General features: G+C 35.7%; 1 protein-coding gene across 2 annotated transcripts in view; it reads right to left on the reverse strand.

The window, feature by feature from the left end:
* Positions 1-25,779, reverse strand: part of MBD2 (methyl-CpG binding domain protein 2) — a 67,201-nt gene that overhangs the window by 27,058 nt on the left and 14,364 nt on the right. The window contains exons 2-3 of one of the 2 annotated variants that reach the window (XM_058557159.1): positions 24,335-24,494; positions 6,809-6,946 (exon numbers count right to left, since the gene is read on the reverse strand). In XM_058557159.1, the coding sequence (XP_058413142.1) occupies positions 6,809-6,946; positions 24,335-24,494 (298 nt within the window). Of the gene's footprint in view, positions 1-6,808; positions 6,947-21,605; positions 22,467-24,334; positions 24,495-25,779 lie in introns of those variants that run through there. The other variant, XM_058557160.1, reaches the window with a different exon arrangement.

Consider the following 25,779-nt stretch of genomic DNA (forward strand, 5'->3'; position numbering starts at 1 on the left):
GAGTTTGGTAAGATGAATTAGAGGCGCTGGTGAGACTTCCAAGAGAACAATGGTTGTAGATGGATTGACACAAACAACTGAAGCTCTGTCTAAAGAGGTACATTTGGAATTATTACCATATAGACAATAACTGAAGCCAAGAGAATGAATGAAATCATCCATGGAGGGTTTACATTCAGAGATGAATGTATAGTATTCCCTGGGAAACCCCACCCCATTTTAAAAGATAGAGAGAAAAAGAAAATCATAAGAAGGGGATTGAGAAAAAACAAAGAGGGAGGAAAACTAGGAGAGTACAGTGTCACAGAACAAAAGAGAGCATTTCAGAAGGCAGGGTAGTCACGGTGCCTAATGCTAAAGCAGGTCAAGTAATTTAAGGACGGAAATTTGTCCATCCAATTTAACAAGCATCATCAGCAATCTTGATGAAAACAATTCAAGCGGCTTGGTGGGAACAAAAGCTATATTTCTGAGATAAAAAAATTAAGTGGTAAGTAGACAGTAAATACACACAACTCCAAGAAGTTTCACTGTAAAGGGAAAAGAAAGAGAACAATTCCTAAAGGGGACACAGAGTAAAATTAATTCTTTTTAGACAGGGAAGATTTGAATATATATCAATGCTTTTGGGAAGAAGCCAGTTTAGAGAGACAAGAGGAAGATGAAAGGTAGTTAACATAATCCAGTGAGTGAGAACTCTGAGAAGGTAGGAGGGAACGTATCCGGGGAGCATAGATGTTGGAATTAGCCTTAAGCCACAGGAGATAATTTCAAGTTCAGTTCAGGGGAGTAATAGAAAAGCTACTCCCTTGTTCAAAATCCTCTAAACATTTCTCGTTTGCAAAATTAAACACAAATGCTTTAGTGTGTCCAACTTCACAAGTATTTAAGTAAATGCAAATTTAAAATGAAATATCATTTTTATATAAAGAAGTATTTTACCAAAAAAGAAGTATTGATAATACTCAATGCCATAGAAGGTAAGCTGAAACTGGAATGCATATAACTTGTTGATAGACTTTTAAATTGGTACAACCCTTTGGAAATCAATTTGCCAATAAATATCAAAAACAATAAATATTCATATTAATTATATTTCTGGGACTCTAACCCAAGGAAACATTGTAAAACATAGGAAGGACCTTATATACATAAAAATATTCACTGGAGTACCTATAATAGTGAAAAATTGGAAATAACAACATGGAAATGGTTAAATAAATCATATGCTAGCACACTACACAGTTGTTGGAACAATATACAGTTAATTATAAAATTATAGCACACAAATTATATAAAATATGGATAAAATATGGATAATATAATGTTAGGTAAAATTTTTTAAAGTATGTATATACACTATGATCATTATGTTTTCAAAAGATGCATTAAAAATATTTGAAGAATATAAAAAATGCTAAAATACTATTGTAATTGCATTATACAAAAGGAATTATGAGTAATTTTTTATTTTGCCTATCCCAAATCTTTCTCTTATAAATAAAGCAAATGATAACATTTTTAAAACCTGTAAAGATTGACATTTAAGGAAACCCTTGACAGCATTCTCAGCTCCCACTACTTCCCATGAAAACCCTGATCTTCAACAAACGTGTCCCCTCATTCCTTGCCCAATCCCATATAACAGCTTTGCAAATACTACTTTCTCTAACTGGAATGTCCTCTCCCTTCCATTTGCTTTTTTAAATCCACTCAATTTACAAAGTCCACCATATGTCCCTTATCTTTTCTAAAGATTTCCCCAAACCTCCTAGCCATAGTAACCTCACCCTTCTCGAATACCTGTAGCATTTGTCTGTACTATTTATTTGACACTTTGTACATGACATCTTCCCAACATCACCCAGAATAATGCTTTTAAATAGTACAGGACAACACATCATCTATTTCATCTGCCCAGGCAGCCAATTTTTCTGTCTAGAGAAAAGGAATATAATATCCTCCACAGAATTCTGTTCTTTAGCTTATCTATTTCTCAATCATAAAAACATTATAATGAGACTATAGTATAAATAACTAGCAGAGGTTAGGAAGATGTATATGTTGTTAGAATGCCTGGAATGAACAGTAATTCTCTGGGTTATTTTACAAACTTTTCACACACAATGCCTTTGAAGTACACATTTTTTAAATTTATCTCTCATCTGGAAAGTTTCTTCCAACATATTTAAAGATGTTCATTCTTGGTTATTATCAAAAAGATGAGAGAGTGCTGGCAAGGATGTGGAGAAAGGGGAACTCTTTGCACTGGTGGTGGGAATGTAAATTGGTACAGCCACTATGGAAAACAGTATGAAGGTTCCTCAAGAAATTAAAAATAGAACTACCATATGATCCAGCAATCCCACTTCTGAGTATATATCCAAAGGAAATTAAATCACTATCTTGAAGAGATATCTATACCCCCAGGTTCACTGCAACATTATTCGCAATAGACAAGACATGGCAACAACCTAAGTGTCTATCAATGGATGAACAGATAAAGAAAATGTGGTGTATGTATATTCCATTATCTATATACATATATTGGATAATATAATGGATAATATTCCATTAATATATATATGTTATAATGGAATATTATCGCCATAAAAAAGAAGGAAATCCTGTCACTTTGTGACAACATGGACGAAATTTGAGAGCATTATGCTAAGTGAAATAAGTCAGACGGAGAAAGACAAATACTGTATGATCTCACTTACATGTGGAATCTAAAAAAGCCAAACTCAGAAACAGAAAGTAGATTGGTGATTACCAGGAGCAACAGGATAGGGAGGGGAAATGAACAGATGTTGGTCAAAGGGTACAAACTTCTGGTTATAAGATGAATAAGTTCTGGGAATCTAATGTACAGCATGGTGACTATAGTTAACAACATCGTATTATATACTTGAAAGTTGCTAAGAGAAATCTTAAATGTTCTCACTCCCACCACCACAACAAAAAAAACACAGTAATTACGTGAGGTGATGGATGTATTATCTAACCTTATTGTGGTAATCATTTTGCAATGTATACATGCATCAAATAATCTTGTTTTACTCCTTAAACTTACACAATGTTATATGTCAATTATATCACAATAAAGCCGGGAAAAAAAATCATTCTAAAAAAAAACAAGACTGATTTCTGGAAGGGAGTAGAGGAAAGTTTCATATCCTTTGAAAGAAGAATTAGCAAACAAAATAAAAGGAAATGATCTAGGATCGAATGGAAGATTTAAATCTGCTTCTTCACTGATTTAAATATTTACTTTTTGGTAAAAAAAGTAACTATTCTGTAGGAAATGTAATTAATATTCAAAGACTATCAAAAACACCTAAAGGCTATCAGCACTCTATAAACCTACAACTGAAAGGAAGAAGTAATGGCTCAAAGATGAAGTTTCTTTAATTTGAGGATAAAAGAAAGAAAACAGCAAGAGATCAGAAAGTGTCAAAGATGACAGCATCAAAGAAATAAGAAAGAAACAGGAACATGAGTTCTTCATATGTTGAAAGAAGAAAGCTAGGAAAAACACCCTTAACAGCAAAATCACAATTCAATTAAATTAAGAAAAATTTTGGACGTGTTTTATGTATCTGGGCAAATAAGGACATTTCGATGATCTAACTGTTTGGGATAACAGTCTTTCAGTTGGTCGAGTCCCCTCCACCCCCTCCAGATTTCTTTTTAATCTAATGAAAAGACAAGCACTCATAAAATATACTGATAGTACACATAAAAATGGCTAGCTACTTATCCTATCATAACCAGGTTTTACAAGTTCCATCTCTACCTTATAATTTTAATTATAGGCAGAAATCACTGCTGCATTCTGTTCAATGCGCTTTTGTTTACATACCCTAATTTGCACTTTTAAAGCTAAGGCATTTTCAAGGAGTCAATACATTAGAAATTCATAATTTATATATTTTAGAGAATTCAAATTAGACTGCCATACAATGACCTAGGCATAGGATGTTTGTTATATAAGACAGAATTATTAATTTCTATGATTGCTTCACATCTAAGTTAATCACTTCAAACCTATTCAAGGTAGAACCTACATTAAGATCCAAAAATGTAATCCTAGCTCTAGGCCTCAAAATTCAGCACTCTAAAAGGAATTACAATACCACTAGCTTGAATATCTTACTAAAAGATTGTGATACGGTTAAAGAATAAAAACATTTATATCTACAGGAACCTCAAAAATAGAAACCTCATTGTCTAATTTATTTACTCTATGATCAAAATAACTTCTCCAAATGGAATATTTGGCCATTTATATTATCAATCCAGTTCAATATAGCTATGCAAAAGCTAACAAAACTGGAAGGACCATTTTTGCCAACTATCTCCTCAATAATAATGTTTATTGATTAGCAGTCATCTGCCATATGTATGTCAAAATATAATTAAGACTAACATCTTTCCTTTACTAAAAAGCCTGAATCTACACTGCAATAGGAGGCGTTACAGATAATGATTTTAAAAAACATCAAGACAAAAGTTGTCTATTATTTTCCTATATTTTCCCAATGCACAGTCCTATATTTTGAAATCCTATTGGTGAGACAGTAGTCAAATATTACCTCAACTCTTATGTTGAAGATCAAGAAGGGGAAAAGACCACTAATGTCTTAGTATAATCAAAAACATCCAGCAAAAATTGTCAGGTGACATGGGGATAAAGTGAAAAACAGTCCAAACTTTTGGAGAAGTAACCTACTAAATAATTTTAACACTTCTTGTCTATGCAAGCTAAAAGAAAGATTAAACCCTCAAAAGATCTGCTTTAAATGACAGGGTTTTTTTTGGGGGGGGGGTGAGATTTAGCTATTTTGACATATTCTTTTCATTTGAGAACAATCTCATAAACCTTAATAAAAAAAAGGAAAACTTAAAACTATTCAACATACCAAAGAATAAGGAGCAACTAATCTGGTTACTTCAACTTTAAAAATCTAGGTTACCAATATCTCTATAGCCAGATAAACACCCAGTAAATATAATTACTACAGTTTTTACAATCTGTGATTGAACTTAGGTGCAGAAAACAATTAAATTACTGTTAAAATGACCATAATTTGCTACTCGATTGGTCTTTAACCAAAACATTTGGGTTTACAGACTATATTGAGAATGATTTGGCAAAGAAAAGATAAGAATTAAATCTACTAAATACTATCTGTTCCCAATAAGACAACTCAGATTTCCAATATGGAATTAATATTATGAGTTATTCCACTTTCTTTATCTTTCGGGCTTTTTTGAAGCAAACAGTCTTAATCACATACTTTCAAAATTTTCAATTAATAAAAACATCTTTACAAGGAAACGATTTTAAAATCACCAGAAAGGCAAAGGACAAGATGTTCAAGACTTTAGACAGTACCTAAGAAAGAATACCATCAGGGAATGGCTTTATCAAGGTGGGCAAAGTTGAGAATGGCAGAATTCCTTCCCTGTTGTAATGAATATACTGAAACTACGGACAGTTTGACTCTCCCTGGGTGCGGTAGTAAAACAGAAGGAAAAAGCCTGGTACAGAAAGCTGAATGGCCCAAAGAAAACCTAAGTGGTGACAAGAGCCTAAAGGCACATGCAGGTACGCATCTTTTATATTGGATGTGATACACTTACATGGCCCCTGTTGAATCTCTTGGGGACCAACAGTAAAGCAAGTCTAGAACTTCAAATCTTGAGACATCTATAGCAAGATGCTGATCCAATGTGGCTCCAAATATCTTCTGTTTTCCTGGCTCACCTGAAGAGGAAAAAACACTACAGAGGATGTGGGAACTGAATTGCTTTATGTAGTTTCTTCTAGAGCAACTGTCTGAAAGTTTTGGCCCAATCCTTTATGAAGTCTGCAGATGAGACACTTGAGGGACTATCGAACAACAAAATTCAAATGAAAAGGTGGAGTGAGATATCTAGAAGGGGAATATGAGAGCAAAAGATAATCGTCGTAGGTAAATCAGTGTTTCTAATCCATAAGTGGGAGGAGGCAGAGAAAGGAGAGAAAAACTATGCACAGGTGTTTCTCCCTCCACTCCCTCACCCCAATTGCTACTAAAATTCACGAAGTACCTAAACTTTTTGACCACAATTAGGGAGTGAATAAGCAAGATTACTTGGAAAGTTTACGCATTTTGTCAAGTCTCCCTCCCCTGGCTATGTGGCATTATTAAGCAGCAGGGAGGCCTTTCAGACAATACTTTTTTCTAAGAAAGATTCTGGTGGAATACAGCATAAAGCAATAAAGAAAGAGAAAAATAAATTCAATTTATACAAAAATGGAAGTCACAGGACAATATACTGTATTGACAAAGTTTATTTAATTCTGTTTTTCAAAAGGGGAGGGATAGTTTTGGTGTAACAAGAAATCAGAACAAAAAGTAGTTTCCAAATAATAGAAAATATTTTTAAACTGAGCAACACAGACTGCATGCTTCATCCCCTTAGGAAATATTATCCCTGGAAAGATCATCTTTAAAAAACTAAGATTAGCAGAACCAAATCTGATATACATTACCACACAAAAGCATAAAAATGTAGTCCATAATATTAAATTGATTTAGATTCATTTTTAATTAACTTCTTAATTTTTTTCTTAAAACATTTTACCTAAATATTGTATTATTCAAGTTATTCTCCAGCATTCATGTAATAGCCTAGGACATAAAACAATTTTCTTTCCAAATATATTCCATTTAACCAGAGTTTACTTGGACTATGTCTGGTAAAAATACCAGAATTTTCTGAAAAAATAAGATTGGAGAATCAATTAGATCCTTACCTGACGTGGCTGTTCATTCATTCGTTGTGGGTCTGATTTCACTTTATTACTAGGATGATTTGTGACTTTGGTTACTGGTTGTTTGAAAATTGATGCTGTTTGTCTAATTGGCAATGTCGTATTCAAGTCTGGTTTACCCTGTGGATGTAAGCATATAATTTATTAATAAATATTATGTGTAAATATAAGTAGATGAATTCTTTTTTTATTAATTTAATATTCATTACTTTAAATCAGATTATTTTAAACTTCTCAGTCTATCTCAGCATTTTAAATACTCTAAAGCACATTTTAAGCATTTTATTATGTAAGGCATGCATGAAGTTTTGTCACAAAAAGCTTTTTGTGTACTGTTAAATGTAATAAAATTATCTATATAAAATTCAAAATTAATTTGACTAGCAAAGTACTAAGGATTTTTAAATGAACAAATCTGTTTAAGGTTGGGTCATACAAAAGGAAGGAGAACTTTCAGGACAACAATCAGGACAGCAGTCATTTCTACGTTCTGAGAATGGAGGAAAATAATGGTATACTTGGCTATTAGAATATAAACTAGCTGATCAGCGATCAGCTGTTACAAGGCCAGGCTCACATAAAACCACATAACTTAACCTTCCCCTTTTATAGAAAAAAAGGTAGAAAGGGAAGTTCTAATTCCAGCAAACAGAACTCAATTTAGAAAAATGTAATAAGGAAATATTCCTTATTTTTATATCACATTCAATACTTTTAAAGAAGAGACTTAAAACGGAAGCTTCAGAAAATCAAGCAACATACTCATCTACTTTTAATCAACCAGTAAATAAAATGTAAGATATGTTCTAGTGAAGTCAAAACGTGGCACAGAATTGCTATTAAGTTCATTTGCAATACTCTTAAAAACAGTGAGGGGGAGGAGAAAGAAAAAGAACAAAATGTGATTTAATCATTGTGTATTCTGATTCTGGCAAAAAATATAAAAGGTCATATATACCTGAAAACAATATACATCTAGTATTTTTGATGTAGAAATACACTTGAAAAATCTACAGGACAATCAATTAACTTTTATCTTTACAACTATCTCCAGATAAAAATTGTAATATCAACTTCCAGACTCCAAAACAGTGGTTCTCAAACTAGGGCATGCATCAGAATCACCCAGAGGGTTTATTAAAACACAGATTACTGGTCTCACTCCCAGAGATTCTGATTCAGTAGGTCTGAGGTGGGGCCTGGGAATTTGCACTTCCATTAAGGTCTCAGGTAATGCTGATGCTGCTGATCCAGGGACCATACCTGGAGAACCACTGCTCTAAAACACAGATTGCAAATTGGTGGCAGGTGGACCAAGTCTAATTCATAGATGTGTTTTGTTCAGTGTCTTTAATAAATTAAGCCAACATCTACAAATCTGGAGACTTCACATAAAATCTAGAATTCTAGCTTCTCTTAAAAACTCCAACATTTAGAAATACTGGACTTGATTTGGCCACAACAGGCCATGATTGATTAGTAATAGCTGCGCACTAGAGGTGTCCAGGGTTTTCCTTTTGCAAAATTCCTCAACAACTCACATTTGTGTTATCAGTCTGAGCTCTGTAGGCATTGAGTTTGTGACCTCTGCTTAAAAAATATTAGCGATGCCTAGAAAGGCAAGCATCACAATAAATTAATCTCACAATTATTACAATTACAGAATTATTTAGACCTACTGTTAAATGTGCCTCCACCATCCCCCTCCCATAAACACACCCCTCTTCTCTGTATGTGGTGAGCATGATTGTCATTCCTTTATCTCACTCAATTTTCTCCCAGTGTATGTGCTTACCTTTAAGAAGATATATTCATCTTAAGTAACTGTAACAATATTATTTCTCATGTATTTAGCTTTTTAATTTTTCTGTATTTTCAAAAAAATATGATTTGGAAGTGTGCAAACTTGTCCGACAGGCTGCAAAGAAACGACTTAGGATGTCATCTCTAAAAAGTGTGAGGCCAGGGCCGGCCCAGTGGCATAGCGGTTAGGTTCACATGCTCCACTTTGGCGGCCCAGGGTTCACAGGTTCGAATTCCGGGAGTGGACGCATGCACCACTCATCAAGCCATGCTGTGGTGGCCTCCCACATACAAAATGGAGGAAGATGGGCACAGATGTTAGCACAGAGCCAATCTTCCTCAGCAAAAAGAGGAGGATTGGCAACAGATGTTAGCTCAGGGCCAATCTTCCTCACCAAAAAAAAAAAAAAAAAGTGTATTTTTCAAAAGCTCTCCTGGTAATTCTGATGCACAGAAGGTTTGGACACCTTGATTTATGACATCTAGAGCATTCTGTGGCCCTAAATGAAGCCACCCGAACTATAAAATAGTCAATATTCAATCCTAAAGAAGCTGAACACATAAATGCTTAGAGGAATTTCCTGTCAAAAATTAGTTATAATTAGTATGTATCACTAAACAATACATTGTTTAGTTTTTAATGTTTTTGTTCTTTAATAAAGGACAATATATTCTGCTGGTATAAGAACAAAAATGGCATCAGTAGACACAGAAGTATATTGCAACTGTTTGTACGGGCACAGTCGAGTCCGTAAGATTCTCACTGTTATAAAGGATGACTGGAGGCCACAGAGACTATTCTAAACTATGAATCCTGAATCCACGAAGACTGGAAGGAAGCATGGAACACGTAAAACTACTGGTGCTACAATGGTAAGACTGATATTTTTTCATTAAGTTATGTTTTTGGTGCAATGAATAAAAATTAAAAGAAAAATCTGGCTAAAATATTGGAAATATAAAATTAACTGCCGTTTTCTGACAATGAAACAGTTCATTCCCCAGTGGCAAGGAATAAGATTATTCAGGAGAGTGCTGTCTTACTCTTCTCTTGATCTTATTTCGGTTTTTATTTTTTTTTCTCCTTCTAACTGGTCTGAAAGCCCTGAAGACAGAGGAATTTTTTTTTACTAATTAATTTTGTATTCCAAAACCGTATCATGTAGTGTAATCTGAAAAGCTGGACTAACAGGTCTTCTCAGAAACTGTCATAAAAACAGTGGTAAATTTTATTACCACTGTCCCAAGGACTGCGAAAGAGTCACTGTTAACTCATGCCCAGTTGTGTCTGAGTTTTTCTAAATAACTACCAATCTCCCATAAACTTAGGCGTTATAAAGCAAGCACTTTTTTATGGGACAAGATTAAGGCTATTCATATATTTGAATATTCCTTTTCAATATAAGAAAAAGTGAAGCAGAAGTTCATTATATTACAAAATTAAACCAGCAAATCCACACATTCTAATATGAGAATGAAAAGTTTTCAACTTTTGCTCAGTCTTCTTAGTAGACAAGCTAGCCCTCAAATCAAAATTTAATGTATTTTAAAATAATATGTATATTAGACTGGAAGTATTCAAATAAATAATTTTCGAGGGTCTATTCTATCTCCCTAAGTGCTGGGAGGAACACAAAAATAAATATTTTTTTATTTTTTAAACTTTTACTTCATCTCTTTCCAATAAATATCTGGGATGGCTCTTTGTACACTCAGAAAGGACAAATATGCAGTAAAAATTAACTTTTAAAAATAGAAAATCAAGGACAAGGAGAAAACAAATTTCCTTTTGAAAAGGTTAATAGTGATTGATGCTAGCGCTGAGCATCAAATGTGGATCTGAACTTTCTAGGGGCCTGGGTGAAAAGAGAAACATTAAATTATGTAGATATTATGGTCAGAAAGGAGGAAGCAAACCACTTAACGAAGACAAAAGCTGTACTGGTATCAAATCTAAAAAAAAAAAATTAATAAAGGTACTTAACATCACAACAAATATTAAGCAGATTTCTATTGCTTTTTCTTTTTTCAGTGACCTTCCATAAAAGCCAAGAGCATAACATTTGAAGGACAACTCAGAGAAGGTGAGTCTGAAAGGGACTAAACGAGTGTGGTCTAATTATTGTGTAGTCTTCGGTGACCTGACTTAATTAAGGCTAGAAAAGAGGATTACTAAAGAGGAAGATGAAAAGCATGTAACATAAACCAGTGGTTTTCAAACATTTTTTGCATTCTTACTCCTAAAAGACTTTTGAAAATATACACACTCCACCTACATTTTAAAGTTGCCGCCAAGAATATTTCATTTTTTATTTAATGTAAATAGTTGCAAAGGATGCACTTACTAAAGTATTTTAAATACTGACACTTTAACAATAAACTGTTACATCTCTTTAAAATGTATCTAACAGAATCTAAATATACCCACCATCAACCACTTACACATGAACAAACTCTTCAATACTTATAAATTTTATTTCACTTTTTTCTCTTTACACTAATAATTCCATTCCTACAGTTATTTCCTATTTTAAACTTGAAAATCTTTAATCGATCATTTGTATGAAATTATTGCTTTAAACTTTCTGTGACCATAAAGCTCTTAGTGATAAAAAAAAATCCTTCTGGTTTATTACAATTATTAGTATATAACTGACCAAAAATGGTAAATTATAAATTTTAATAAAGAGATAAAAATTAGATAGACATATATTAATGAAAATGATTTATTTAAAAAATAACTACACGGCCTTGGATGAGCTTTACTAATTGCCGGAATAGGATAAGATTTAGCATCAATTCTACTTCTATTCTTCATTTTTTATAGATATAACACCAAGAAACCTTGTTCACATAAATGAGTAAATAAAATGAGTTTTATTCTGTCACTAGTTCTTTGAACTTCTTTTGAGTTATATGTCAAAATATCACACAGTGAACCACCAAAAAATTTTAATAATCGACATTTATATTAAGTCTTCTGTAAATTTTGTTGCAAGTAAAGAATTGTACTAGCGGAAAGAACTGTTATCTAGTCATTAATTTTCTTAGTAGCAACACCAACATGTCAAATAGTCCCTTTATTAGAGATTAAACATTTTGTACCATGGTAATATTGGGGACAAGTGAAGTGTGCTCTTCTTCTGTAAAATGGGAGAAAGTTGACTATGAAAGGGGAATTGAGGAAAAAAGAACCTGTACTTCTATCACAGGTACATTCTCAGATCAATTAAAGGAAAGAGTACATGGAAGTTAAGGATACTGAAACGTCGTCTTTAAAACCATCCATGCTGGGTATACCATACTATGCTTTCACATAGCATAGTTAGAAGAGAAGGGACTTAAACTATATTTTCTAAATACCACTTTTCTCAGCCTGGCTTTGAAATAAAGCTATATGACAGACAGTTCAGAATTGTACATATTCTATGACAAAAGCCTAGAGAACTCATTTTATCTTTAAAATTCATGCAAAGTTTGGATTTCATTTTAAAAATTAGCCATGTCTTTTTAAGTAAAAATGTTGTTCTACCTATCGAAAATGTTCAAATAAAACTGACACTTCCAAGTATCATATTCATTCTGTGATTTTGCAAATGCCCCATACCTAAGAAATACTCATGCCTCAATTTGAGAAGCAAAGATTTTATTTTTCTAAGGTCAGTTTCCTCATCCTCATAAATGAGGATAAAACAGTAACTACTCATAAGATTCTCATATGCATGTAATATGCTATATACATGAGGTATATGCATATTATACATGAGATAATGCATGTAGGATGCTGCTGCTGCTAATGCAGCTTTCATTCAGTCAGCCTTTGAGCAAATACTGAGTACCTACTATCGGCCAGGCACTGACTGCATGTCGGGTATACAGTCATGAACAAATCACCAGAATCCCTGCCTCAGGGCTTACATTCTAGGGGCAGGGGGAAGACGGCAATTAACAAATAGGTTTATAGTTTATAGTCATGTCGGCACATACATTCTGAATAAACAGCAGCTGATTTCTAGTATTAGCATTAACACGTTATTGAACATGCCACTGAAATTTAGAAACTTAACCTATTAAGCTTTCCCAGAAGGAAAGCTATCCTCTGGTTCACACAAAGTGCCTGAGTGGTATCTTTAGGTCAAACCAAGATTATCCTCAAAAAGTAACTTGAGATTTGCTCCAGAACATGTACAGTAGCCAATAGCTAATGCCTTTCCACAAAATCGAAAGTCAACAATGCAAAGTTTACAATCCTTCAAGTTTTTTTATTGAGATATAATTCACACACCATAAAATTCACCATTTTAAAATGTATAATTCAGTGGTTTTTAGTATATTCACAAGGTTGTGCAACTTTCATAGGTTTTGGCAAAAAGCAAAGAAAAATATATCTGGGATCTATGATTTTGTACTCAAAATCCACACAGTGTAATACCCTAAGTGAGGAACAAGATGTTTCCTTTTTTTAAGGAGGCAAATAGGTGGACTACACTTTGAACTCATTATAAAAGGACTTATACTGGTAGTAAATTGAAGAGGTGGAGGATTGAAATTAATCATAGAAAACAAGTTTTGAAGAGTTCTGCTTGAAAAATAACTTTTTGGAGCTTTAGGTAACATGAGGTCATTAAAGGAATTATGGCAAAATATGCTAATAGAGCAGCTCTACTAAAACTAAGACATCTAGTGTATGGAATTCATTATCTCCTTCACATCTAGGTTAGCACTAGCTACGTCCACATCTTTGGGAGAACTGTGGAAACAGTCGCACAAACAGTTTTCTATAGGGCTTAACTTTCTTGCTGACCTAGAGTCTAGAAAGTTAGGTAACTCTGCAGGACCTATAAAACTTAGTGAAACAACGGAAAACTGGGCATCTGAAATAAATCCTGCCAAAGCCATACATACCATAAGCAACTATGTTCCCAAACCTACCTTCATTATCTGCACGAAAGTCAAGCCCAGGCCCTCTCAAAAGGTTCTATGTATCACACTTGGATACATTTGAAGCACTAACTTGTAATATGATAAACCTAATATCATACTGAACAGATATTCTCATCAGCAAGCCTATTTCCTAACATGGCTAAAGTTCTTCTGTCCACTTTTTGCTTTTTAGCAATCTTCATCAAATCAGTATCTAAATACTTAGCTCAAATTAGCCAAAAAGTAGAACAGTGCTGTTAGCTCACAATAGCTTATTAGTTATCCTCACTTATTAGCTAAAGATAAATACCCTTTATTTATTTATTAAAGATATTTCTGCATATGAGAAAGTTAGAAGTTATTTGGACAAGAGAATACTTAATAGTTCTAGTGTCCTTTGCCACATCTTACGCTTTCTTGCTTTATTCATTCAACAAGCACTGTCCAAGTCACCATCATCCCTTCCTGGAAATTTACAATAGCCTTCTTAACTGGCCCCTGACTTCCACTTCTGCACTGCTACAATACATTCTCCACACAGCAGCCAAAATAATCATATTGCCCCCTACATCAAGTCCACAAATAGCATTCCATGTCACTCCTTAGGCTGGTTTACCAAGCCCTGTGATTAGGTCCGTCTACTTCCTTCACCTCGCCTAGTGCCCCCTCCCACTCACTAAACTCCAGCCACTGTGGCCTACTTTCTGCCCACATATGCTGAACATATCCTGCCTTAGGGATTTTGTACTGACTATTCCCTCTGCATGGAATGCTCTTCTCTCTGGTTTTTGTATAGCTGACTCTCTGTCATTCAGATCTCAGCCTAAAAATCACCCCCTCAAAGAAAACTTTCCTGATCATTCGGCCTAAAATAGCTACCCAATCTCAATCATTCTAATTCACTGTGTAGCATTTAATATTTAAATTATGTATTAGTTTATCATCCCACTAGACTATAAGGTCCATGAACACAGAAACTTCCTCTACTGTATCCACAGAATCTGGAATAATGCCTGAGCACATAGAATGTGCTAAAAAAAAAAAAAAAAAAAAAAATCTGTGGAATAAATGATGCATGAACTGTCTATGACACGTAAGGTCTTGTGTTTTGCAGCCCTTACTTACCCTTACTATTCATCTCACTTTCTGCCTTAAATTTACAGGTGCTACGTAAGTGGAAAATATTACAATTCAATGTAGTCTACAATACCCATCTCAAAATTATTAAGCATAGAGTCATCTGTATTATCTGCCTCAAGATTATCAACATGAGAAATAATCCCTAGACTTGTTCCATCTATTACTATTTAACATGAAGTCACGCTTACAGACACACGGCCAGCGTCTTCCTCTGAGTCACACAGCCAGCCCTACACAAGTATGCCGCGGGAAAATCATCCTCAGTCCACAGATGGTGTTTCTGGCAAAGTCACTGTCATAGTGCTGTTATATCATGAAATTATGGGAAATAAAGAGAACAAAGAATCTAGAACTCAGCAGACTGCCAACATGAGATTAAGACATCAAAACAAACTATGCACATTGGCAGGAAGCATGCAATGCTGCTCTTAGAGAGCTACAGTTCAGGAAGAAGTTTCTTCAATTATCAGTCTGAAAACTTAGATCATGTCACTGTAACTAATTTGCCATAGTAACTTCTCATCTGTATAGTTAGAAAGGAAAATAACCTAAAATTCAGCAGTGGTTCTAGACAGAGGAGACTGGTATGGAGATCAATACCTTGGGGCAAAGTGCAAGGTCAATTAATAGGATAATAGGATATCAATGGTAAATTATAGACATGGTTATCTCTTGGTTGAGTTTCATAGAAAGTTTAACTGGTAAGAACAATATTAACTTGGAGATAAACAGAGCTACTCAACCTTGGATACTAATAAACTTTAACGAGAATTAAGCTTGCCCCAAGTGGTAAACTATTCTCCCTTAGGGAGGTAAGCAAAGGAGTTTAAGGAGCCCATACTCTGCTGAGTAGTCCTGTAACAGATCACTCACGTAGAAGGGTGAGAATTAAGGTTAGAAATCAAGTCAGTTCCTCTGGGGCTCAGAGTTCCAGACAGGTCCTAGTTGCCTAAGAAAAGTCATATAAGTTCATTTATAATATTAATCCAGCAAAGGTATACATATCTCCTTTCTAAAAAGTCAGGACTGTAACATTTCAACTGTTTGTGTACTCCACTCTAGCAATTCTCAAAACGAATCCCATCACACCTCACATCCCTGTCTATCTTGGTTAACAACCAAATAGCCAAGTCTCTCAGATCGTACATTATCACCCAACACTCATCCTCATAAAATTCTGTACACCCACCCCATAGTTCTAGTGGCTCTCAAACTTCCTTGACCTCAACTAAGAGTAGAAATGCATTTTACATCATGACTCAGTACACACAAGTGTGTATCACGAAAGTTGCCTAAAATACTCACCCTTACTAAATGTGATGTGCACTATTTTCTATCCTATTGTATTTCATATTTTAAAAATTCTAGTCATGACCAATTACATTGATTTAATAATCTGAAGTTTAAAAACCAATCCCCTAACCTTACCCATCCCACCCCATCCCCCATCCTTACACTGTACACTCTTGAATAACTGATCAGCAGGCTCTCCCACATCAATATGTTCTCTGAACATTCTCTCCAGTTCCTGGACTTATTGAATCGTGGCTGTCCCTCGAAGATAATATCTCTTCTAAAGTTCTCTCAAATGAAGGCTTTTTCCCTCTTTCTGTCTCTCTCTTTTACAACTGCATTTCTAAGGGCCAGGAAGTAGTATAGGTTTCCTCCTTTCTCCCCATTTTTCTCAAGTCATTGCTCCATTTTTCGCTCCTTCAAAAACACCAGCTCCTTTGAAGCTCATAGGATCCGGCTATACCACCCTCCGCCACTCCTCCCTGCTTTCTCCTTCATTCACTAGACTTTGGTTTCTGTTTCATGTCTTCCTCTGCATGCCAACTCTTGTCCTCATTCTCAGAGGCCTCAATACCCATGTGGATAACTCACCCAGCATCCTGAGTCCACTGACCTATTCCTCTCCTCAACCTCACCCACCTAACATTATAGTCACAGGCTTGTCAACACTAGTAACTATACCATCTCCTGTAGCTCAAGCAATCAACTCTCCAATTTCTACTTCCTATCCTTGGAGCATAGTTAGGATTGCCCTCTGCCTTCTTTGTCTCATCAATATCTCCCATCCATTGACTGTCTTATTTTCTCACTGTTCTTTATAACCCCTTTCCATTCCTTCCTACCCAGTATAGATTCCACGGTCCATCATCATTATTACACTGCAAACGTGCTTAACTTTCTTGACCTCAGTGGTTTTTCCACTTGTGCTATAGACTCCATTCTTCTTAATCTTTCTAAAGTCTTTAAAATGGGAGATTAACCAAATCAGCATCCCTTTCATCTCTACTATCCAGTGATTCTCTTCCCTACCCAAGAAAATTTATTGACATAATTGTCCACACTGACCAATTTTCTCTCTCATTCACTTTCAACCCAATCCAATCTGGCTTCTGTTCCCACTGAAACAATTGTTATCAAGGTTATTAATAACCTTCATGTTGCCAAACTCAGTGGAAATTTCTGTCTTTCTGCATTCAACCTTTCAGTAGCAATCAATGTAATTGACCACTCTCCTTTTTGAAACATTCTCCTCTCCCATGTCTCTCCCACCTTACTACCCATTCTTTCACAATTTACTTCGCTGATTCCTTCTACTCTAACCAAATTCTAATCATTGGATTTTCTCAGAGCTTGGTTCTGGATCCTTTCCTATATCTCGGTAATTTCCTCCAGTCTCCTTACTTGGGACACTACCTATGTGCTAATGACTTACCAGCTCAGGCTTCTCAATTAGTATACCAACTGCATACAATAACATCCCCATTTGGATTTTTGTTTTTTTTGTGTGTGAGGAGAACTAGCCCTGAGCTAACATCTGATGCTAATCCTCCCTTTTTTTTTTCTTGAGGAAGACTGGCCCTGAGCTAACATCCATACCCATCTTCCTCTACTTTATATGGGACGCCACCACAGCACAGCTTAACAAGTGGTGGTGCGTCGGTGCGCGCCCGGGATCCGAAGCTGTGAACCCCAGGCCGCCAAAGCGGAGCGCGCGCACTTAACCACTTGCGCCACCAGGCCGGTCCCCCCATTTGGATGTTTGATAAGCTTCTCAAACTTTGCATATTCAAAGTTGAATTGATTTTATCCACTCATATAAATTCCTTCCTAAGGCAATCCCAGTAAATGGCAACCCAATCCACCTATTCAATCTAAAAACTAAGGGTTCACACTTGAGTCTTCTGTCATCTCCCACACCCAATTCATTAGCGAATCCCACCCAGTCTATATTCAAAACAGAACTAGAATCTATCCGCGTCTCTCCATTAACACGTCTAGGCCATCATCATTCCACATTGGACTATTATAACAGCTAATTGCTCCTCACTTCCATTTTTGTCAATTTCATTTCAAATTAATAAAAACCTGTACTCAACAGTGGCCCACACTTAAGGGAGATGCCAGTAATCCCTTGTAAGGACTTCAAGCCCTAGAAATGCTAGATTTATCACCTGTGATCCATTCCTTCTCCCTCTCCACCTTTAACTATATCCAACAGAGAGAGACCAGAAGACATGCCATTCAGCAAGGGCTTAATATTCTTAGAAAAAGAGTATCAGCATCTTTGGGAAAGACTTTAGTTACTTTCCAGATAGGCCAGGAATGTTGGTGGTAGGAATGAGGTCTCTGTTTTCAGTTTGGATGGAAAGATTCTAGGAAGGGAGAAGCCTAGGGACAGTTCTTACCACAATATGTTCTACCAGGAGCTGGTTACCAGAATGATCCTACCACAGGGCTCTTTAGTGGTGGTTAATTAACCATGGGGTTCCTAGGACAGAAATAAGTCAGCCCATTTACTACTTCAATAACTGAAAAATTCCTTATCAGTTAAACAAAGGCCTAATTTGAGCTACAGCAAGTGAACTGGTCCCTCACGCCTTCTGCCAAGGCCTTGCTCCCTTCCCTGCTTCTAAAACAGTGGTTATTAAATTTTCAGCTACAGTCTCCTTTGAGAATTTGATGAAGATAGACTCTCTCCTCAGAAAAATGCACAACAGAAAATACTGCACACAGTTCAAAGGTTCCTGGAGGGCCTCCTGAAACATGGGCTCTCAGGTTAGACATCTCCCTGACTCTCTATTGATTTCCTTCACGTTGGCCTCTCAACCTTTAAAGGAAAAATAACAATAATAATAACGTTCCTTGATATGCATTCTCTTCTGAATATTGTCCTCTCTCCGCCACCTCTCCTTCAAGCTTCATAAGAGTAGTCTAACCATTTTTATGGGGATAGGGTAAAAATGCAGATGTTTGTAAATGCAGAGTAGCTCTGGAAGGACATACAAAAAGACACTGGTTAAGAAGTTTTATCTAGGGAAGAGGACTGGGCCTGAGAGACTGAAGAGGGAAGGAGACGTTTTTCATTGAATATTCTTTTCACTATGTGTACAAATTACCTAATCAAATAATAATAAATCAAAATTTAAAAAACTTTAAAAGAGCAGGCTACTTTTGCTTCTAATTTCTCATTTCCCAGAAACTTTCTGGCATTTTAAATACGACTTCTGGTCCTTCTATCCCTCAAAGCTGGTTACGTAAGGTCACCAGATGCCTTCTAATTTGGAAATCCAACCGATAGTACAAAGTTTTTATCCTCCTTGATCTCTCCATGGCATTTAACAAAAATTTTCTTTCCTAGGCTTATATAACAGCATTCTCTTGATTCTCCTAACTTTCTTGAAGTTCTTTCTTACTCTCCACAAGACTATTTGTTCATTTATTCACTGCCTACAGTGTCACAAGATACTTTTCTTCTATTTGCCCTTATGTTGAGCAAACTCAGTCAGTTAGGGCAAACCACTATGACAGGAGTTCTCAACGTGTGACCTGGAAGTTCCTGGGGGTCCACAAGATCCTTTCAGAAGTCCAAGAAACAAAACAAATTGAGTTAAACTCAATCTCACCCCATCCCAAATTTGCTCTTCTTCCCCTATTCCCTATCCACCCCTGCCCCAAGTGACTCAAGAATTGTAGCAGGCTTCAACAATCCCCTCTCTGCAATCATCAGGTACTTACGGCTATTAATTTCTCTTGATTGAGTCTCACATCTTTCCATACCTCCTGCTACACCATTAATTCAAGCCATCAAAATTTTTCTGGATGACAACAGCCCAAACTGCTCTACTTTCAGTTTCACTTTTTCCAAACTCCATCGCATCCATTCTATATCCAATACCCAATCTGATTCCCACCATCACCATCAGCTCACTTAAGTTTCTCAAACTACACAGATATTGCCCCCAAGATATATTAGCTCTCTATAAGAATTCATTTTTATTATTTTGTTGAAGATAATTAAAACAAGCACCTGCTAGATCACTTGGTTGAGTTCCTAGGACATAGCCATACAGAATCCAAGACTGCATTTATAATCACAATAGCATACTACCATAAACCAAGATAATTCAGGAGAAATAATGGCCGACTTATATAATTAATTCCATTCAAGAGAATATGATACTCTTTATTTCCAACTGTATCAAATTTGTGTGAATAGAGAAATGTGATGAAAGAACTGAGTCCTTCCAAACTATTAGTAGCATTGACAAGCCAAGCTAAAAAATACCTTATTCCATACCATATTCATATTACAAGCAATTTGTAAGATATACCATGTCATGTTAATGTCAGGGAACTTGAATTTTATTAGTTTTGTCACAAGCTTTAATTTATAAACATTTCAGTGTTGTTGTTAAGAGCTGGAAACACTAGGAATTCAGTTTAATGTTTATACATCTGAAACATTAAAATAAAAGGAATTTCTAGCAACTAAATGAAGCTAGGTAAGTTCCATATGTTGCACTGAGAATCACTGTACTCTTCTTTATCCAATCCTAGAGGGTTCTCCAATTAAAATTTTAAAGAAATTAACTTGCTTCTTAAAATGTTGAGGGTCATATCTTTGAAACCTTGAAACATCTCCTCTTTAAAAAATGAAGCCCAGGGCCAGCCCCACTGGCCTAGTGGTTAAGTTTAGCATGCTCCGCTTCAGCAGCCCAGGTTTGGTTCCCAGGCACAGACCTACACCACTCGTCAGTGGCCATGCTGTGGTGGCGGCTCACATACAAAAAGAGGAAGATCGGCAACAGATGCTAGCTCAGGGCAAATCTTCCTCAGCAAAAAAGTAAAAATAAAAATAAAAAAATCAAAGCCTGCATAAATGCCTAACTAACATTTAGCTTTTGAAGCAAAGGTTTTGTTGTCTTATTTACATACTGAGAGGCATAGCTCTAGAACTATGCTGTCCAATGTGGCAGCCACTAGGAATATGTGGTTAAACTTAAATTAATTGAATAAAACTAAAAATTCACTTATTTAGTCACACTAGCCACATTTCAAGTTCTCAATAGCCACATGTTACATGTCCATAATCACAGAAGCTACTATGGACTGTGTTGCTCTATAACTTCTCTTTTTGAGTAAGCTCTGAGAAAGCTGCTCATGACTTCGAAGATCAGCTTGATGTTGATGACTTCCAAATCTTTTGCCAGTATTTTTCCATTAAACTAATGGAATATCTTCAGAAACCTACTTGATATATCCACTCTACTTTATCAGCTGGAAAGATGGAGGTAGTGGCTGGAAATCACTATGGCAGTGGCAAGAAAATCAATAAGGTACAATGTAATCAAGAATGGGCTAGATTTTCAGGGTAAGGTTAAGACTGAATTTGAGACAAGTGGGAATAGGTACTGCAAAAACCTTAATAAATATTAGTCAAAAGACAATTCCCATTCCACTGTACCCACCCATCTTGAAATAATAAAACAGCACTTTGCAAAGATCTTTAAAAGATATCTTTCTAACTATACCTGAAGATATTATTTACCCAGTAAATTCATCTTTGATTTGGAAGATATATTAAGATCATAGTTTATAATCAGTCAATATAAACTACAACTTAACGTGTTTCAAAGTTTATTTTAATTACATTTCTAAATCTTTCAAGATAAGTGTTTTTTTTAAAACTCAAAAACTACACAATTAATAGTGCACTTCAGCCAGGTTTACAACTATATAACAAAACACTACCTAAGATTCCTGTTTATCACTTTAAATCTCCCAGCTTCCTCTATACTGTATTATAAAAAAGACATATTATAGTTATTAATTACCGACAAATACTTTCTGCTTTATAGAGATATTTAATGTTCGTGTTACTCCAAAAGAGAGCTTATTTTAAAAAATGCAAAACTCCATTTTCTGACTACTTAGCTAAAATAAAGTCAGATGCAAAAATAAGACCATGCCCCCAAAAATTCATAAAGAAACCTTCAGAAAACAATGACAACAAAAGGCATTTCTAAAATAATGTATGGTATATTAATTTATTCAGCAAACATTTATGACCACTATAAACTTCTGGAATGAAATGGATATTAAACCAAATAAACATGAAGCCAACATTTATTGAGTACCTACCATGCATGTGCTAGGCTTTTGACTACATATACAAAAACAACAAAAAAAAGACATGGCCCTGCCCTCAAGGAGCTCACAGTCTAACTGAAGCAGACAAACAATCACGAATACAATGGCAAAGCACCCGGGGGGCATATGGAAGAAGGGACTGGTTCTGCCTGGAGAATGCAGGGCAGGCTTCACAGAGATGGAGACAATGGAGCTGGGCCTTGGATGAGCAGGAGTTCTCCAGATGGAGGGGAAGGGGGGAAGCGCATTCCAAGCAGAGGAAACAGCACATGAGCAAGCAGAATCTTGAAAGCATATGCCATGGTGCAGAATGATGAGCAGTCCAGCGTAGCTAGAGCATAAAGGTGCACACAAACTAAAGAGACGAATTAGTTTTTGGTTTTTAGTGAATCATAACTATCAGGAAATATAATCTTCATATTACACTTCGCATAGCTTAACAGTGATTATGGTAATAATAGCGTAGTTTGAAAGCATTCCCTTCATTTCATAAATGCTTGAGCCCCTTCGATAGATACCCAGCATTGTGTTTAGAGTTTTAAAAAGACAGTTTTAGACAAATAAATTGTAATTTTCCTTTGTACATTTAAGAAGCAAAATAAACCCAGAATAAAGGTTTTCTTACACTGAAATTACACAGCTTCACCTATACACACTCAAGAGCCTAACTTTTTGCTACCTTGAGCTCCTCTACTCCTACCACTATCTCATATCCTTCTTAACACCTTTATAACTATCAACCCAAAGTGACATCATAGCTAAGCAATACAGAGGCAACTTGAGCCTTCCCATCCCATTCTACCTCTCTAAACAAGGTGACCTCCAATGCCTCTGTGGAAACCAATGCAGCGTATGAGGAAACAATGCATTCTGACCTCCATACCAATTTTTGGAAATTAAACTACTGTAAACAAACTATTAGCCTGAATTCTGAATAAAGAGAGATATGAAGCAGAGACCCCATACCCTTCAGGAAAAGTAAAACGATGAGGAGGAGAAGAGCTTGGGTCAGAAAGTTTCCTACACTGGCTACCAGGCAACACTGTTCACTGAGCTAGCTTGGTGCTTAGGAAGGTGCAATGGCGAAAGGAAAGGAACTAACATGGCTCAAACACTTTGCTAGGGGTTTTCACATAAATTCTATTTACTCCTCACAGTAATGCTCAGGGAAGGACTTTACTACCTTAATTCTACAAATGAGAAACCTGAGACCATCAGAGGTTAAGAAAGTTGCCTATGACTGCATGAGCTAATAAGTGGCAGAGCCAATACATCACACCGTGCCTGCCCAGGGCCAGAGCCCTTCCCACTCTACCACTCTGCCTCAGGGTTCCTAAAATGAACGCAGCACTCCCAAGGGGCCTGCGGGGTTGTGTCAGTCATATCTCAAGTAAGAAAAGCCCTTACTTTTCCTTCCACTATTTTCACACAGTCAGTGTGAGACAATGGTGGTGGCAACACACATACACACATATCTCTGAAATTCAGAGGGAGAATAATTGAGAAAAAATGGCTACATAAGATTAGTTGCCCTTGGGGGTAAAAAGCTTTCTTTATAAAGATATTTGGTGCTTTAATCCAATGAAATTATAATTCATCATAATTCAAATGCTACTTGTTTCAATTCCTATACAATAAACCAGCAACTAAACAGCTCAATAAAAAAAAGAGCTAATGGAAAATTCTCCAATCAGTGTATTAGGATGAAAATATTATTCCAAAAGGTCATTATCCTCAATATTATCAAAAGTAAAAATCAAAACTGCCCTTTCCCAAATCCTAATCCTGAAAATTAATACGTAATATAAATTATGTGGTAAGGATACTTGCCACATTAAAATTTTGCCTCTTTTTGGGCAACAGGAACTATTTTAAGGGAAAAAAAGGAGAGAATTAACATCAACAAAGAAATCTTTTGTAAATAGTCCCAACAGGCCAAAAGTGTGATGTATGTTGGCCTAGAGATACCGAAATGTTGTTTTCAACTGTGCACCATTTACTTATGCTCTCTCTCTATAAGTACTGCCAACTATCAGAAAATCAATCAGATTTGGAAGTCAAAATGCTTTGTAGGGGGAGAAAAAGAAAAAAAACTGGGACATTCCAACAACCAAAATTCTAGTGACATAATTACAATGTAAGATACTTTTTGGAGAGCTTTTGAAATAGCATACATATGCTATAAGTAAATTAACCAACCTTATTTTGATTGAGAGGATCATTCCGCAGTCTCTGTTTGTTCTTCTGTAATTTACTAGGCATCATCTTTCCAGTTCTGAAGTCAAAACTGCTGAGGTCAACAGTATTTCCCAGGTACCTTGCCAACTGAGGTTTGCTTCTGAACTTCTTACCACTTGGACTAGAAGAAAGATAACGTTAATTGTACAAAAGACAACAATATTTCTCCTAGATCTCTACATATACCTCTTCTGCATGCCTTCCTCCTCTCTGCTCCCAACTGTTATCACATCACAATTTTACATATGTTTATTCTCTTCACAGAAATGTTAAAGTTTTAAAGAAACTTTGTAACTTCCCTGTAAGAAGAGATAATGTGTCATCTAATACAACACTCCACTAATATAATACACCACTGGAGCACATAGCAGATGTTACTACAGATTATCCCACTGGTCACTCACTCAACAACCACCGACAGAAACCCAACACCAACTGCACACACAGCATAATATGTATACTGCAAATGTCTTCAATCTTACAAACTGTTTTCCAAATTGACTTCTGAAATGCTATTTTTTCTGTGAGTATTACATATACACAATGCCACCAGTAATCAGAAAGAACTTCAGAACAAATTCTTTTGAAGTCAACAACCCTGGTTAAAAACACACATACACACACAAGCACTTGGAATCAATATCATCTTTGGGCTACTGATCTGAACTCATGACATTTACGACTGAAAAAAAATTCTTGAATTTTGACAATATTTAAATGCTCCCTAATGTAACTACTGAAAGGAGAAAACTAAGGTAAACATTTGCAAATGCATTTGTTCGCTGCTGTCATGAGTTTTGTTAGGCAAACTCCAACCTTAGAGAAGCATACCAAGAATAATTTACTTTGTGTAAGAAATATTGTCAAAGCTGAAAAATAGCAAAAGTGCCAAAATTATACAGAGGGCTAAACTAATCTGTTCTAAAAACTTGTTTGCTGTGTGGCATTAATCTTTAAGAAAATTTTTACAGGAAGAATGTCCCAAAGTCTCATCTAATAAATTTTCTGAGCCAAATGTGCCAGAATAAACTATTTAAGTCAGCGGGATACATCACCAGAAGAGAATTGTGAGAATTCTAGAATCTCTCTCAAAGAAGCCAACATGTCACATTTAGAACGTAACCTTGCACCACTGACCATAATAAAAGAAAAATACTTCAACAGGAAGACAAGAGAGAAAAGGCTGGAAAACCAAGCAATAAAACATTCCCCTGCAACAGCAAAACTTCTCTCTGGGTCAGGTCAAACCAACACACCCTACTGTCACAAAGTCTACAGTATTCTGCCACCACCGACTTCAAGACAACTGAAGATCATATCAAGATTCTTTTTCCACAATCTCATGAGGTAAGTATTCCTGAAACACAATTCAAGGTACAGAATTCAGCCCACAGATGAAGATAACA

Source organism: Diceros bicornis, chromosome 16, assembly GCF_020826845.1.
Source record: "Diceros bicornis minor isolate mBicDic1 chromosome 16, mDicBic1.mat.cur, whole genome shotgun sequence".
Taxonomy (NCBI): domain Eukaryota; kingdom Metazoa; phylum Chordata; class Mammalia; order Perissodactyla; family Rhinocerotidae; genus Diceros; species Diceros bicornis.